Source organism: Mercenaria mercenaria, unplaced genomic scaffold, assembly GCF_021730395.1.
Source record: "Mercenaria mercenaria strain notata unplaced genomic scaffold, MADL_Memer_1 contig_4738, whole genome shotgun sequence".
NCBI lineage: Eukaryota > Metazoa > Mollusca > Bivalvia > Venerida > Veneridae > Mercenaria > Mercenaria mercenaria.
Genome location: NW_026462989.1, coordinates 22,162 through 39,409, shown reverse-complemented (window position 1 = coordinate 39,409; position 17,248 = coordinate 22,162). Strand labels below are relative to the sequence as shown.

At 33.1% G+C, this 17,248-nt stretch overlaps 1 protein-coding gene across 1 annotated transcript; it reads right to left on the bottom strand.

The window, feature by feature from the left end:
- Positions 1-595: 595 nt before the first annotated feature.
- On the bottom strand, positions 596-17,061 carry LOC128554126 (von Willebrand factor D and EGF domain-containing protein-like). The gene is made up of 16 exons (XM_053535372.1): positions 17,018-17,061; positions 13,753-13,838; positions 13,374-13,619; positions 12,763-12,939; positions 11,915-11,994; positions 11,571-11,637; positions 10,739-10,921; positions 10,061-10,269; positions 9,216-9,549; positions 6,997-7,149; positions 6,558-6,726; positions 5,857-6,044; positions 4,890-5,162; positions 4,400-4,508; positions 2,102-2,225; positions 596-1,784 (listed from the first exon to the last, which is right to left on the bottom strand). Exons 3-16 carry the CDS (start codon positions 13,596-13,598, stop codon positions 1,703-1,705), a joined length of 2,373 nt encoding a protein of 790 aa, XP_053391347.1. The 5' UTR covers positions 13,599-13,619; positions 13,753-13,838; positions 17,018-17,061; the 3' UTR covers positions 596-1,702.
- Positions 17,062-17,248: the final 187 nt, after the last annotated feature.

Here is a 17,248-nt window from a genome sequence, read left to right as displayed (position 1 = left end):
ACCTGCATATAATTATTATTTACAAAGGCATGTAAAATATTTTATTGCCTCACCTGAAGGAAGGAATGTTAAACCGGAAAATGATAAATGTTGACATTTCAATGGAAATTGGATTGAGAAATGTCGATAAAATCATGTTTGTTTTGTTCACAAACTTGTACAAATTATTAGAATACATCCAGAAATTATATTTTACTATCTTTTTTTTACGCTGTATGGCGTTAGCCCGCCTTTCACTTATAGGCAATCAAAATACAGAAATTTTCGATGTCCTTAGTTCAAAAATTAGTCTTATCTTTAGCCAAAAACTTCCGCCTGACACGTGGCGGCGACTATATGTGTGTTTTTTTTTCATTATAAGTATTACACCTTTATCAATGCGGAAGTCATTGACTCTCATTTTAATTTTTGGCAATATTTAGTCATGAGTAGTAAATGTGTTTCCTGTCCTAACCTCTGAATATACCTCTGACAATAACTGAATTATTATTCTTCATGTAAATGTTATAATGTTTCTTCGTCACATCACCATAATAATTGATTTAAAGAAAAAAGAATAACAAAAAAACACAGAATTACTGGTAAAACATCTTCACATTATTATATGGTATAATTATGAAACATTCTATCTTGCATTGATGCAAGTTGTCATCATTTGTGTTTTCAATCTGTCTAGACACTTCAGGTCTAGTAAAATGACTTCATGTGTTTTAAATTTATCCGTTATATCGAAATGATTATCAGCAAAGAATAGGAAAGGTACTGACACACGCTACACATAGATTTATTCATACTTGCAACAATATTTGAATGTATCCATAGGTTAGAACTTATAATCGTTGTATGACACTGTATTGAACAATTCGACTTTATTTTTGTCATCATCCTTTAATCTTTTTTTCTGGAATGTAAGATCTGGACATTTGATAAATATCAACGAAACTGAAGTGATAATTTTTTTTTTCTATTATTTAGCGTCGTCAGATAGGTCAATAATTATATTCATGTTAATATCGTACTATCAACTGGATATTTTATAACATGAAATAAATCTTGCGCTATAATTAGCGTTATTTGTTTGTTTGGTTTTAAAATCTGTGAAACGATCCTTTGGAAGCAAAGAATGCAACAAAGCAAAATAATAGCAGACTTGGTTTGAGTGAGCATGTTCATGACGCCGATTTCCAACAGCATTTCAATTATAGAACCAGTGTTTTTGGATTCTATACCAGTATTTACCTGTTCTCCGCAAATAGCGTGGAGTACGAATGATTTCAGACACAATGTCTTTTACCAAATCGTCACGGAGAACATGAGTGATACATGTACATACTGCTAAAAAGTAGGTAGAACATTTCCTGAAACCATTGACAAACCAAATAAGTATAATGAAACTAACAACAATAATAATAAATAATTTGCACATGATTCAGGCTTTTATGCTTTTATGCTGTTCAGAGATCGGCAATAAATTTTCTTTTCAACCTTGATTGTTCTGTGGCGTAGATCCAACTAACATCTTACTTTAGCGACCCTCTGCACTTAATATGTTGTATATCTATTATCAGTGTGACACAAATGCGAAGCTGATTTGGAAAGAAAAACAAAACTAAAATGCACAGTCATCTTCATAAATCTAGTCAAGTTCTAAGCATCTAAAATCCTGATTACAAACTGTATTTTGTGTGATACATTAACACATTCAAAGTGTTTTGCTATTAAAGACAGGCTTGGCTGGTTCATTGTATATCTTTGATGTGAAGTCATTTGAAGCGAAAATCAATCTGAAAGATGGAATATATCAAGTCATATTAGTACAACATATGCACAAATATTAAATCCTTATAAGTGGTATATGTACGTACTTATAATAAAAAGCTTCATTTTTATTTTCACGGAACAAAGACGGACTATCAAAATGAAACACAATATAATATGTGATAATATGTCTATTTATTTTGATTACACGAAGAGCAATTTTGCACATTCCGCTACTTTTCAGTGTAGTTCTACGTGTTTGACATTACAGTATTGTTTCTTGGGGTAATTATATGTATACATCATTTCGAAAATAAACCTCACAATGTGGCATTAAACTTACCTTTTGCTTTGTTTTGTCTTTTTCAAGTACACAATAGTGCATGCTATAAGTATAAATAGCACGAAGGTCCCCATTGACACAACAATTACAATTGCTGTCGTGGAAACTTGCTGACTGTTGCAATCTAAAGACAAGATAGAAAGTCAGTACTAAATCTGTGTAAAAAAAAACACGAATCTGACTGTATTCTGAAAGTCGATGTCTAATTACGTCATAATAACCACAAACGTTAGAAGAATTCAATGTGTTAGAATGTTGCATCTTTTATTAATAACATTTGGTATGTTAAAAATTTTCTGATACAATATACTGATGTTGACTTAAAGTTTTACTTTATTTTTTGGCTGATAATTTCGCATTGTATGATAGGCAAGTAATAACTAGTATATTTTCAAAAATAGAGAAAAAAAACTTAATTTTCAAATAACCTGAAATTTTGCTTGTTTGTATCAGTATCAAACAGTGTATTTTAATACTTTTTTTCCTATTCATATTTTTGAATAATCCCCCTCCCATGAATAACATAGAAATGTCTCGGAAAATCTTTCTTTCTAAAAACAGTTACTGTAAATACCCTAATACAGCATTTGAAATGGTTCCCTACCACATTAGTTCAAATCGATTATGCCACTGGAATCAAAACTGGCCTCATCATTGAATTAACTTTATTTCCATATACTTATACAGGAAAGAAAATTTTCTTTTATAAACCCTCAAGCCCTTGAGCTTACATATTTGGCATTTGGCTTGGTAAAGTGGTCATTTACCATATTCAATTCATGCCTCTTGTGTCAATTGTGCTCCTACCACTACGTCACTTGTTTATATAAAAACCGAATGTATTCTAGTATATTACCTTTATTTTTCAAATTCCTTGGTAAATGGCAAAGTTATGTACCAGTCAAGAAATACCTTTGACATCTAAGTGTGACCTTGACCTCATTATATGGAAAATTTATGCCAAGTAATTTCAAAATCCCTTCATCAACGGCAGAGTTATGGACCGGACAAAAAACAAATCATGTTAAATTTTGACCTATAATTGTTACATTGACCTTGGAGCTAGGTGAAACAGAAACTGAAACTGTTTTTATTTGATTTAACGCCCTTTTTATGTAAAACATATTCAATGGCGTTTTACAAACACAAAACATATTATGTCTAAAAATTACGATATTAAAATGTATGAAATAAATAAGCATAAATATCATAGTGAGTAAACTATTTAGTAAGTATTAAACAAAAGATCAGGCAAAATCCTAGAATATTAAGATAGAGTAAGATAGCTGTTTTGTTAGTAAGTAAGTAGAAGTGAGTTATTGTGACATGTCCATAAGTTATTAAAACAACTGTATTTTTGTATATGTGATAGAATTGTTCATATTCGAATAAAAATCATCCAGTTCATGTTACCACAATATCTTAAAAAATCTTACTCACAGTCTCTAAAAGAGTGCAAAGTAATTTCCAAAATAATGAGTTTTCAACTTCTTATTTAAAACATCTAATTTGTCTGAGTTCCTGATTTCGAGAGGCAATTCATTCCAGAGTTTAGGTCCAACAGTACAAAAACTTTGTGGCTAAACGTTTTGTGCTTGTTAAAAGGAACAACGAAACACCTAGTTACGGATTTTGTAGAACGCAAATTCCTTTTCTGTGTTTGTTTTGTGAGAAGTTCTGAAAGATATTGCGGAGAAAATCCGACTAAACAATTATACATGTAGGTGAGCACGGATGCACGGACGGACGCACGGACTGTGCGATTTTATATGCTTCTCTTGCGGGCTTAAAAACACTTGTAAAACACGTCAAATTCTGACTTATTGATAAACACACATTGATGATATCTGACAGAGACTTTACTCTTCCGTATATTTCCCAAATGTGCAAGGATTTTTCATGCAAAACAAAATGTCATGTCCTAGTTGCTGACAAATATATGTACAGGCGCGTAGCAAGTTGGGGCTTTGGTTATATTAATAGTGTCCGATAAATTGTAGCACATTTTGTCTTGTTCCTTCATCTAACTATGCGTTTGTAAGCATACGGTACAAACGTTCTTCAAATCCGAAACCAATCAGGACTATGTAAAACAAAGAAGCATGTAGGTAAGTCAGTTATCATTCTCGAAATAGGTCTGAATAGTGTTAATAGACCTGCGAGGGATTTGTGAACCGAGGAAGAGTACCTGTGAGGTGGTTTGAAAACCTCGCTCGCTCGGTTCACAGATCCCTCACAGGTCTATAAACACATTGCAGACCTATTCCTCGAAAAATAACTATTACTTATAGTTTTTACCGTATGTCCATTGTATTTGACTTTTTCCAGGTATACATTTGTAACATGGGTTTGATAAAGCAGCAGCATTGTATACCTGACAGTTACCACTTATAAGGCACGTGTTGTCCTGAAATTTAACGCATTTTATGTTAGGTTGTGAATACATGAAATATACTTAAACTCAAGCCTGACATGTTCTCATAATAATAATGATTAATATTACAATTATAAAACAGATTAAAATATAAAGAAATAATAAGACGATAATGATGAAAATAATACAAAATATGAAATAATGACATATAAAAATACTATAGATAAACTTTATGCATCAAGGCGTGTCTGCACTTTTAGCTCATAACAATACTGCGGTATACGTCGAGGATAGCGGATATATCACCTTCCACTAATTGACGTTGAATTATACTTTTAACAATAACACCAACAAAGACAATGTATTTTCCATTTACTCTTTCATTCACTGAATAAAGCATGATGTTGGTTATACCTTTATTTTAAATGTAACATTTCCAACCCTCTCAGTCTGTTTCGTTAAACAAAGGGAGTCATAGATATAAACAGAGGTCGATGGGCCAAAAGTTTGACCATCGTTGCTGATAGATATGTCGTATACATAATTCATCACATCAGAGTCTGCATTACTATCACTTGAGCGTTTACGTCGCATTTCACCGAAACAGCAATCCCCATTGTATATGTTCCTGTGTCTTCCATTTGTAGTTTCCGTTCCTACATGGGCGGTTTCTCCATTTAGAAACTTCTAGAAATTAATAATATTTCGTTATATTTAATGACTGAAATCATATTCTAGTAAATAAAGATAGCATACATAATCAAATAAGGCATATTTTAAATGCATCCCAGTATAGTATGGATGTAAAATCATTTAAAACTAGAATCTTTTAATTATGATAATACATACGGTTCTTTTCACACGGTGTCCGAAAACAGATCTAAAAATCATTGAATCTTTATGTTAATTAAAATGACATATTCCTGGCGTTTATAAAGTTAAGCAGTATAATGTCTACTGAAATAACTACACATCCATTCAAATAATTAACCACGGCACAATTTATTGATGACCAATTTAGAAAGACTAAACAGTAAAGTATATAATGTTATATAATGACGTTAAAAGACTGAAAAGTGAACGGAGATTGCATTTTATTTTGTCTACTTTTTAACATTTTACCGAATAAATAGTTGAAGTCCTGGTATAGATATCTAGTTGTTTTTACTATTTTACATTGTCACTGTAAGCAAATGACTGCTATTTTAGTATATCAGAGAGACATCTATGAGAATTATTGTAAAGTTACGTACATTAGTATATGCGGCAGAAGTTTGAGTAGAAACAAAGAAAATAGAGGTAGAACAAGGGCAATTAACAGTGTGCAAAGTGAACAGTGGATACACTCATTGATAATTGTTTGTTTTCAAACTGGAAATACCTCATATCTAACAATTCTGCATCTAAATGAGTTAAGTAGAGCTTCTGTCTGCACGAAGAAACATCTGCATTCACTGCCATACCGCTGATCACAAAACCCACCTCCAGTAATGTCTTCTATGACTGGTCCTATAGATTTGTTCTGGGCGCATTCTGGTCCAAAGTATAATTCGTCGCATTCACACTTACCTATTAAATAAGGTGGAAAACAGATATTTATACTGATTTTCTACTTAACATTGACATAACGTTTCATTTGAATGTGATTATATAGACTGCATCTTTCACACATGTTCAGTCTGTGAAAGATTTGGTAACAGTGCTTGGTCTTTTGGCAAATAGAATGATATTTGAAAATATACAAATAAATCACAAAAGACATATTTTAGCAGATAGTTTGGTCTTATATTTATGCAAAATAGTTCCGTTTCAGTGGGAAAATATATTTTATTGTGAAATTTTGTTTGTTTGTTTGTTTGGGGTTTAACGCCGTTTATTGTGAAATTACCACAAATGTTTCACTCACATATGTTTAATAATCTCTAGACAACATGTAACAAACATGAGCATTTCACCATTTCACCAAAATCGTTATATGGACACTTAGAAAGCGACATTGATATTTCTTATCAGCCAATTGAAAGAATAAAAGAACAGACTGTTCTTTAAAAGGATGCATCTGCTTATAATTAACTAGATTACCCTTATTTGTGCAATGTCCACTACAGTTGTTTTGACATGCATTTATTTTGAACTCTCTAAACTCAGCAGCATTTGTCAATGTAAAGTTTGCATCTCTTTTGTACCCAGCTTCAATCATAGCAAATGTTGAAGCTTGATGTGTATCCGCCCATCCTATATCTCCTCCTGTCTTTAAAACAATGGAAGTCATGTCTTAGATAAACTTAAACTGAAGTAAGACTAATTAAGATCAAAACAAGTATATATACATTTGTATATATATTTGTTCTGGGCACATTCTGGTCCAAAGTATAGTTTGTCGCATTCACACTTACCTATTTAATAAGATGGAAAACAATGTTGAAGTATTCATGTAAAAGGATCCGGACAGCTTAATAGAATATGAAATAGTACGTTAGAGCATAAAAAAAGTTATCTCAGTTATAATGATATAACTTACGAATACATCCCAAGTACATTCCTCGATTACAGTTTCTAGTTTCATTCCATTAAGCAGTTGTTCACGTTCTGTCACCATTCGAGTTACTATTTTGTTAGTACAAAACTCTCTTGCCATGTCCTCGGATATATTATCTTGTGTTGCTGATTCACGCTTAAATAACGAGAATATTATATATATATTTATATATTATATCTTGCAATATTTAGTTAAAAGGTATTAGTTTGCTGTCTGTGTGTCGTCATATCCTCCTGCAATAAATAATCTATAATTGTAAGCACATAATAAAGACGTTGGATCAGTTACGTAACTTTAAAATGTCATAAATTGAATTGCCATTTCATTTCTTAAAAGAATATTGCCACATCTCCCCACCCATTCATTCTTCAGTTACGTGTGTTTATCTTTGTCGTTCAGTAAATAATAATTTGAAAGTTGACTGAGTGAACATTATTACATGTTAATTTTAAACACCCAGTATTTTGATCACGACATGGTCTATCATGGTCATTCGCTGAATGAAACGTTTCCACAAATACCACCGATTTTGAGATAGTATTACTCAGGAAGTTAGATAGGTTGTTAGACTTGCGTATGTCTGATACTCGAATACATTAATAATAATGTTAGCTGAGAACTTGGGCAATTAATGTTGAAGTATGCATGTTAAAGGATCCGGACAACTTAGTAGAATATGAAATTGTACGTTATTGAAATGAACTGTGTTTTTTTTTTGTTGCAGTAGTTTAGTAAGTAAGAATTATGTAACACCATACTTACTCTGAATTCCCGTCAGTGGTTTTAATGTCATTCGCTTTAATTTGAAAGTGTGAATCAGAAAGGGAGATATTTATAAAAAAAAACAGTGTCAACAGCTGTTTATGGAAAACAATAATTTTGCCAATTTCTCCCTTGTATTATAGAAGGAAACAGCCTTTTATATAATCTTTTAAAGTGTAAAAAGGTATGTAATGTTGTCACAATAAATATCGCAATAATGGGATCTTCTTGAAGTTCATGAATTTACCTAAGGAATTTAACATGTGTCAATCCTTTTTTGAAATTCAGTGCAGTACATTGGATGTTGAGATCATTTTAAAAAAACAAACATTTTACTTTATTTCAAGTAAACAAAAGGGAAATAATTTTGTTGATATGCGAACTAATATACTATAATTTTAATGTTTTGTGGAGTTTCCATTAAACATATATAAGCTCAATTTCGGCCATTTACAAGGGAAAAAAAAAAAGAAAGATTTTGCCAAACAAATATCCGAGGTATTTTATCGGATATGTAAACTTGATTCATGATCCATTCAATCTGTCTGCTTTTTGTTATGTTTGGTTTATTGTCGCGTCGACTAAATTGTAAGTCACATGTTGACTTTCCAACTTTGATGGTGGAGGTAGACTCAAGGTGCTCCTCCGTGCTTTATCACTAGCCGTAACCTGGGTCCTACATCGATGGAGGGCAAGCGATTCAAGTTCAGTAACCTTAACCACTCGGCTACGGAGACCCCTCCGTTCAATCTGTTTTGAAGTTCAAATGCAATATCTAATGTTGTTCCAGAAACGCAATTATGTCATATATTCTACGTCAAAAGGAAAGGATGAATAATGGTTTGAAAATAATAGGCTGAGTTATTGAACTGACAGTATTGCTTTACACATACATGTATGTTGGAATTTTATTCAAATGCATAAATAGGTTTCAGAAATATTGAAAGAAATGCAAATGTTGGTATTTTTTAAATGCAATTGGTAGATGCTTTTTTCTCAAGGTGGAGATACAGAAAAGGAAAGGAATACAGCGGGACACCTACTTGTAAACGGGAAAAATTACAGAAACCCGACTAAGATTGTTTAAAACTATTAACGGTGCACCAAACATTATCCTTTATCCCTTTTATTTTCTCAAGGTATTCCTAAACAGACGAATTCCTTGAACGGGCAATGTTATGTAAACGTATGTATAACGCTAACAGTGCTAATATGAAAATATACATATATGATAATGTAAAGAACCCTTAACGAACCTAAGATGCATTTATTCGAAACCTTTGTAGAAAGAAGCTCAATTATACTCCCGAAGAAACAGGTCAAAAAATAGCAAATCAGCTCATTCCGAGTGGACTTGAAGATCCGCCCACGTGGCCATTTCTCTATTATTACTCTATTACTGAATATCTATAATCCCTAAATGATGAAGTAAATATTACCTTTGTAATGAAACGATGTGAAAGTCTTGATAAGTGAGCCCTGCGTGCCATTTCAGCTCCTGGATTGTAATATGATGCTGATCTTCTACCATTGCGGTTGATATCACAGTCATCATAATAATATTCACAAAATTCGGTAGCTTTCGAAAAGCTAATAGAACAGTTCACATATTGCGTTGGTGAGCAGGTGGCGACTGCTGTCGCGTCATTACATATCTTACCGTCTTTCGAAAAACAGTTGCAAGTGCAGTACAATGATTGTCCACTTTCTTGCCATGCCTCAACAGAAATGTCACAACTTTTATCAAGAAAATTTGTATCAGTTGATCGTACTCTGCAATACAATAAAAATATTTATACTGATCTGAAAGTTAATGAATTTTCAATTATAACATATGGAATTTATTAATTACAACTATGGCTGAATCTTATAAACCCAAGTGCAATTACTTTCATTACAGACAGCAGAAAACAAAACTGGTATTAGCTTTTTGTCTGACATGTATATCCTTGGATCCTCGATTTTGTCCAAAGTGCACATGAAACATAGGGTGATGATTAACTCACGAAAATAAATAGCAATTTGTTTATGAATGAAACATTAGTAAGCGCTTTCATTATCCACCGTGGGTTGTATCATATCCCATTTAAAATATTTTACAAAAATGTTCGTCGGTTGGTCGCTATATAAGGGTTAGTATGATATGATTAGTATTACGTAGAGCAAAATTAGAAAGGTTGATAAGCACAAAACATAATTTGCACCTAGTTTTGTAAAGCGTTTTACAACAGTATAGCTATCCGAAACTAATTTAATAATCTACTAATACCAGAAAAAATCTTACACCCATTCTTGTATGAAGGCTGACATAGATAGAGAAGTTCCTGCTCTGCTTAAATATTTCTCGTGTTTGTTAGCACCATTAAATGTACCACAAAGTCCTTTGGTTGCACCGACGTCTTTAGGCGCTAGATGAACATCAATGTTCAAAAGATTTTTGTAGCGTCCAGATAATATCTTTATCTTCACAAGTGTTCCTATATTTGTGAATACCTGTTGATAAATAATAACGAATAATGTCACACCTTTATCCAGTTTGGGCACTACTTTATGCTGACATGTTTGTTTAAATTTTCTTCTTGATTATAAGATTTAGGAATTTAATAAAACGTAATGCGCTTTAAACTTATATTTTGGGGTTTAACGTAGCATCAACACAATTATTGGTCATTGCCCAGCTTTGATGGTGGAGGAAGACCCAAGGTGCTCCTCGGTAAATTGTTTTCATCACCTTGGTAGAAAAACCGATCTTCCGATGGCTTCCTCATATAAACTTTCAACGCCACGACTGAGGTTCGAACCCTCGTTGATGAGGGGCAAGTGATTTGAAGTCAACGACCTTAACAACTCGACCTCGAAGGCCCCTACACATCTGTTTTGCGTACGAATTATCAATGAAAAAATAGCAAAAAAAAATTTAACAAGATTGTCATAATATGTTTTAGCATTGTCAGAAATTTACGTTATAATTGTATTCATTCTCCTGTTGAATTACAAGCGTTCCACCATCTTTGCATGACGTCATTCCTACATCTCGCATTTTGCCGCATAAATTTATCAGGAACACATCACCACCAGCTCTTACAGCAACAGCACAAGCGCAATACGCTCTGTTATTATTACACTTTGTAGTTCTCATTTGAATCTGATCAATATATACAATCATTTTATTAAGCCTTTCTATATTAGGCAATAAATGGCGCAACACACTTGTCCCGTACCGGTTAAAGTGTTTCTAATAACAGGAGTACAGTCGCAACGCTAACCTGATTTTACTGCAGGTGCATAGAAAAGGAAAGGAAACGTGCTAAACGTGCTATACACCCCCTATCAATTTGTTAGATATTGTGATGGAATTAACTCCGAAGGATACATAAGGTTTAAATAGTCACTGTTTGATCTTGTGATTGATAAACTGTAACTTTTCAATTTTAATAATGAAAAAAACAACAACAACAAAAACTAAAAAGCTGACCAGGACATTAGTTCACAGATCTACCTGTCATGGTTAGATCAATACTGAAACGTCGTAAGTTCAGATTTGAAAAGTGAAATCACCAAGTTAAAACAGAACGAACTTCATTACAAGATAGTTAATTCAAAAACGTTTCCCGCTACTGTTTGTGCCGCTAAACATTTCCGGCTATCTTAAAACCACACATTCCGCAATCTTGGTTAAACCCTCACCCTTAACTCCAAGATAGCCACAGAATTCTTGCTTGTTTACACTGCGGACATGCTAAATGCTTATTTACTTTGTATCATACATTTCGCTCGAAACAGTAAGAAATTACCTCAATGCCAAGCATGTCGTGTTTGTACAAAATAAAGTCTCCGGCAAAATTATTTATATCATATTTCCTGAAATAAACAAATTCGAAATGATAACATAAATGTTAAACATTAAGTACACTAACGACCCAATACTTACAGTCCTAGCTTTATATGTACAAAATTAAAATAATAAAGTAATAAACTGCTAATGCAACTACGAATTTCAGATGCAACATGAATTTACAGTGCAACAAAATGGTACATAGACAGCGATTTGAGCTTCAAAGGATACAGGTCTTAAATGTATTACTGCAGTAAATATTTAAATACAGGTCTGCATAAGGATAGCTCCATATGTAAATACCTTTGTGTGAAAGTCCACATATGTGGATCAACATGAGCATAGCAAACTCTCGGCACGAATTTTCCGTTAGAGATTGTTAGCTGAAATATGAAATAGTGTATACGTTTATCAAAATGTGCGAGTTATTAAATCATGATTGGATATCAGTAACATATTTTGTATTGATAACACTGCTGCAAAATATCATTTCCGTGCTTTATCGATTATCTTAGTGTAAAAAGGATGCCTTTAGAAAAATATTTTATCCAAATATGCTGTCTCTTTTGGACAACTTTATAAAAATGCATTTTCCTTTCATGTTGAAAAAGACGGGCTTTACTGCAATTACATAGTATACTTTATAATAAGGCAAGCTAGGCCTTGCGTGGAAATGGCCCATCCATCTTGTATCCACTTGATGAAAGATGTTTAACCAAAGCTTACAAATAACACCTACAGTCAAACCTAAATTAAACAGCGAGCAAAGGGAACGGCAAAATGCGGATAAATACAGGCCGCCGACAACCAAGGCATGTTCAACGGTATATCGTTCTCGTTATCCGTATTATGTGAATAGGTATATTAGAAAAACAAATATTACCACACTTCATGAAAACCATACTTTGACAAATGCATTTAAGGTATCCACACAAACATTTGCTATAATATATGTTGATTAAGTCAAAATATGTACTTTTAGCAAAGTCTGTAGTACATTTTTCTGAATAATTTACATAGCTATTGTCTATGAAGTATACAAGTCCAGAATGAAGCTTGCAACCAACTATTCCCATATACCAGAGTTGTATAGTGTTAACATTGGATAACGTACGCCCCGGTGAAAGGAAATGGAAGCTTCATTGTACTACCTGTATTTGATCCAACGACGAACCTTTCCAGATCTTGTGGGTTCCGCCATGTTTTGTTATGAGGCCTAATTTGTATACGGTTGGATCCGATAAAGAAAAAAATGGTGACGTTATATTCATTGTAACTGCAGTCATGGATGGAGAAGAATCTTCACGTATGTCGTAAGCGTAAAACCCCTGTGAGAGCAGAATTGATAATGAAAATACATAAAGGTATAGCTTATAAACACACACATAACTAGTCCTTAGAACTGTTCTGCTGGGCTGCTCTAGTAGCTATAGAACATATTGATAACTTTGCTTTTCTTCTTAAAATTTACAACTGTTAATTTAAATCAATATAGCACCGTTTAAAACATTTACCATTGTAATATTTGTTCTTATTCGTAGAGCAAACTCAATATATATGATCCATCATTCATAGCGTACAGAACCTAGAAATGAATTGCGACAAACTTGCAACATAAAATGGTAAAACTGAATGTGCGTGCTCAGTTTGTTTAGTTTAAAAATGTTTAAATATGTAGTGTTTATAGATAAGATGAAAGACAGTTACCTTGGCGTATGATTATGTATTTAAAACAAAACCTTAAGACTAACCCAGTAGTTACCTTTATTTCTGCACCACAAACTGCTTGATTGTTATTTATTTTAGGTAGGGGTCCGTGGACAGTCTCATCAATTGTGCACTGTTCCTCGGTAACCTCTGGGTAATAAAGTTGTATAAAATGGCTGCATTTAGGTGTATTGCTATCCGGTACCATTCCTATAACTCCATAACATCCAAACGGAACTGTTGGTTGAAGCGTTATCTGTATCTCTTCATCTTTTTGCATCGTAATATACCGTGGAGTAACCTGTTTGTAAAGTATAAATCAGTTTGACCAAATTACTTATTATGATAGTCAGTGTACTATCGTTTCTGTTTACTATTTATAACAATTATCTAGAGACTAACATGATTATTTTCCGACTAAAATACCTGATTACCTTTACACCAGCGTAAAGTCATCGCTTGTTTGCATCTTTGTTTGAAATCCTGTTTCTGTCTTAGAAACGCTGATGCCGCAACGTATCTGCAAAAGCAAGGTAAAGGTCATTTTATATTATAATTTTCGATGGATACAGTCATTTTTCTTACCTACACAATGAAACAAAAAACCGGTAACTTAATCGATTAGACTGTGTGTTAAGCATAAGACAACTTAACATAGTTGTAGCAGGGTCTATTGTATTTAGTTTGTTTTTGAGAGTGACAAGAATTTGTAACTGAGTTACCAAATTCCCCCGTCTAGAAACATTTTTCACAATTCATATTGCATGTCAGTACGATATTTTCTGAATAATGAGGCAACAAACTAACGATGTTTATAAATTATAACTATTTATCATATAACTTACATAGACATTATGCAGTCTGAAAATTTCTTGAAAGTGGCGAATGCTTTCAAATGCTAATATCTGTATAATAAAGATTTAATGTGATTTTAGTTTTAAACTGGTAAGGTAAAATAAATAATTTAAAATGGAATATTTATCAAATTAAAGGAAGATAGTTGGTAAACAAATGAAATACTATGACATTTATATGGTACTAAAGGAACTTATAAATTACACACCAGAAAGCTTCGATGCCTGTGACCTTGGCTTTTCGACATGACACAATGTCTTGTGATGATGAATATTTATTCAAAGTTATTCTAATATACACACATGCTTTAAAAATTACAGGCAAAAATACAAAAACAAAAGTTCTTTCCCATAGGTTACCTTGACCTTGAATTAGAGATCTGAGTCTTACATGAAGCAAATCAATGTTTTATGTTCAATGTCAAATTGGTTGAATATCCAGCCATGTTAGGCAGAGTTACTGACTCAACCAAAAACATGAAAAAAACAACTCCTTACAGGGAACATATGTGCATGTGTGACCTTGCCCTTAATGCTAGAGTCTTGGTCTTGCGCATGACACGTCGCCTCATTATCGGTAGCTTTTATGCCAACTAATCTCAATATCCCTCATTGAATGACAGAGTTATGGACCGGACAAGAAATAGACTATTTCAACCTTTAAACCTCTTAGTGTGACCTTGGCCTTGAAGCTAGGGATCTGGGTCCTGTTAATGACACTATTTATATTTGACTTCTAAATGTGACCTTGATATTAGGGCTAGGGGTCTGTGTCTTGCCCATTTCACGTCGTCTCATTAAGGTATTGGACCCCTAATAGTAATGTTTAAAAAATGACATTTGTTTGGTATATTCTTAATGTTTCGCACTGTGTTTCAAATTTTAAACAACTTTTACAGTGCCGTTTTTATTGTAAATTTTGTATAATTTATGGTATTTCCACAAGCTCAAGTAGAGACAAATTTCAATGTGATGGCCACTTTCTAAAACGTTTGCAGACAATTCATTACAGCATTAATTTTGATAAAAGAAACATCAAACTATTGTTAAACGATTATGAAATACAAAATAAAACTGTAAATATATTTTTTATTCTAGGCTGCCTCAAGTAAACAGATTTAATGAGATAGAATTCTAACTCAAACATTGAAAAATTAAGGTCCAATCATGTGGGTCTGTTTTGAATTTTGCTCACTATATTAAAAAATAACCTTGGGGCAGAAGTTAGACCTACCTGCATTTTTCTCACAATATGTAATCTAAATAATGAAGACAAAATAGAGAATTTTTACCGCATGTAACTCAGTATTTTTAAAGATGTCTAACTCTACCCCTCCTGATTCAGAGGTAAATTCACTTTGAACATCAAGAAATCGCTTATAAAATGAAAATGTTCTACTTTTGTACAATAAATCCATAACAAGTCCTAAAAGAAGTAAAAACTTACTAGAAAAAAGGAAAATATGAAAGATTGAACCTACGCTCCCTGAAAATTGCAGTCAAAGCAGGTTTCTGGTAGGAATTGAATACTCTTTAAAAAGGAGGTACACTATTACGGGTCCATTAGGACACGTATTTGCCAGGTCATTTTAAAATTCCTCCATGAGTTATGGATCGGACACGAAGAATGACGCCGGACGAACGGTGGGACACAGCCAATTTCTATATACCTCTTTTTCTCGTGTGTGTGTGTGTGGGGGGGGGGGGGGGGGGGGGGGCAAATAAATGCGTAAACCAAACTATTTTTTTTTAAGAAAATCGCATGAACCCTACAATTTACAAATATAAGAACTGAACTAATTGAACAATGGTAAAACTAGAATGTGTCTGTAGGACACAGGGTGTGACCTCCCCCCTACTGGTACATTTGTCACAAATAAGGGGAAATAATTCAAGTGTTTGCAGTCATAATGGGGTATAGCCTAAAAATATGAAAAGGATTCATTATTCTATACCATATACTTTTAGAGCTATGAGCATCACAAACTCATCACAAAATCCACTAATTTGGCTATTTCATTGGCCGTAACTCTGTAACAAATGCTAAGATTCTCAAGAAGAATGCAAAGTGTGCAAAGTCACATATGATAAAGACTCAAGCAAGGTTTCATGAATTTACATTAAATACTTTTTGAGCTAGGAACATGATTAAGTGGAAATGTGCATTATTTCAACTACTTCAGGGGAAAATAAGTTTAAAATAGGGGATGGGGCCTGCCAAAAAATAAAAGGTGCGCAAGTTTATATCATGATAAAGACTCATGCTAGTTTTCAGCTATTTATATTATATACATTTTGAGCTAGATGCATCACAAAGTAACAAAAATAGGAGGTGCGCAAGTTCGTATTATGATTAACACTCATCAATGTTTCATGAATCTATATCAAATGCTTTCTGAGCTAGGCGTGTCTCAAGGTGAAAATGTGCATTTTTGACTATTTCAGGGCCCATAACTCTAAAGATAGGTGGCAGAGCCAGACGATAAATAAGAGAAGCGCAAGTACATATCATGCTAAAGACTCGCGCAAGGTATCATCAATTTATATCAAATACTTTTTGAGCTAGGTGTGTCACGAACTTCGGACGGACGCACGGACAAGAGCAAATCTATATGCCCAACCACTCAATTTGGGGCACAAAAAACAGATTTTTAGCTGTTTACAGAAAGAATACAAAAATAAAAATGTATACGTTTGTCACGACAGTCTCGGATTCTTTTTCGCAAATAGTACTACAGTTAATTAGTTATTTCAAATTTCGTGCTTATTCAGATCCATGTAGTTTAACATTTATTTTAGTGTAAGTCTGAAGTAAAGTTCAACTAGAAAAAATACTAAAACTCACCCTTATTCCTAGATTATATCCATTCCGCATGATGTCATTCTCAGTAATTGACATAAACTTTGTCTGTCTTTCAAAACTTTTCATAAGTTTAGACTCAACAAACCTATAAAATGATTTCACATGTTATAGCTTTAGAAAGATATAATATCACTATAATTTTCATTTTCGACAATTTGTGGCTACACAATAATTAATAACACCTTTATCTATTACTATGCATCCCGGTTTTGA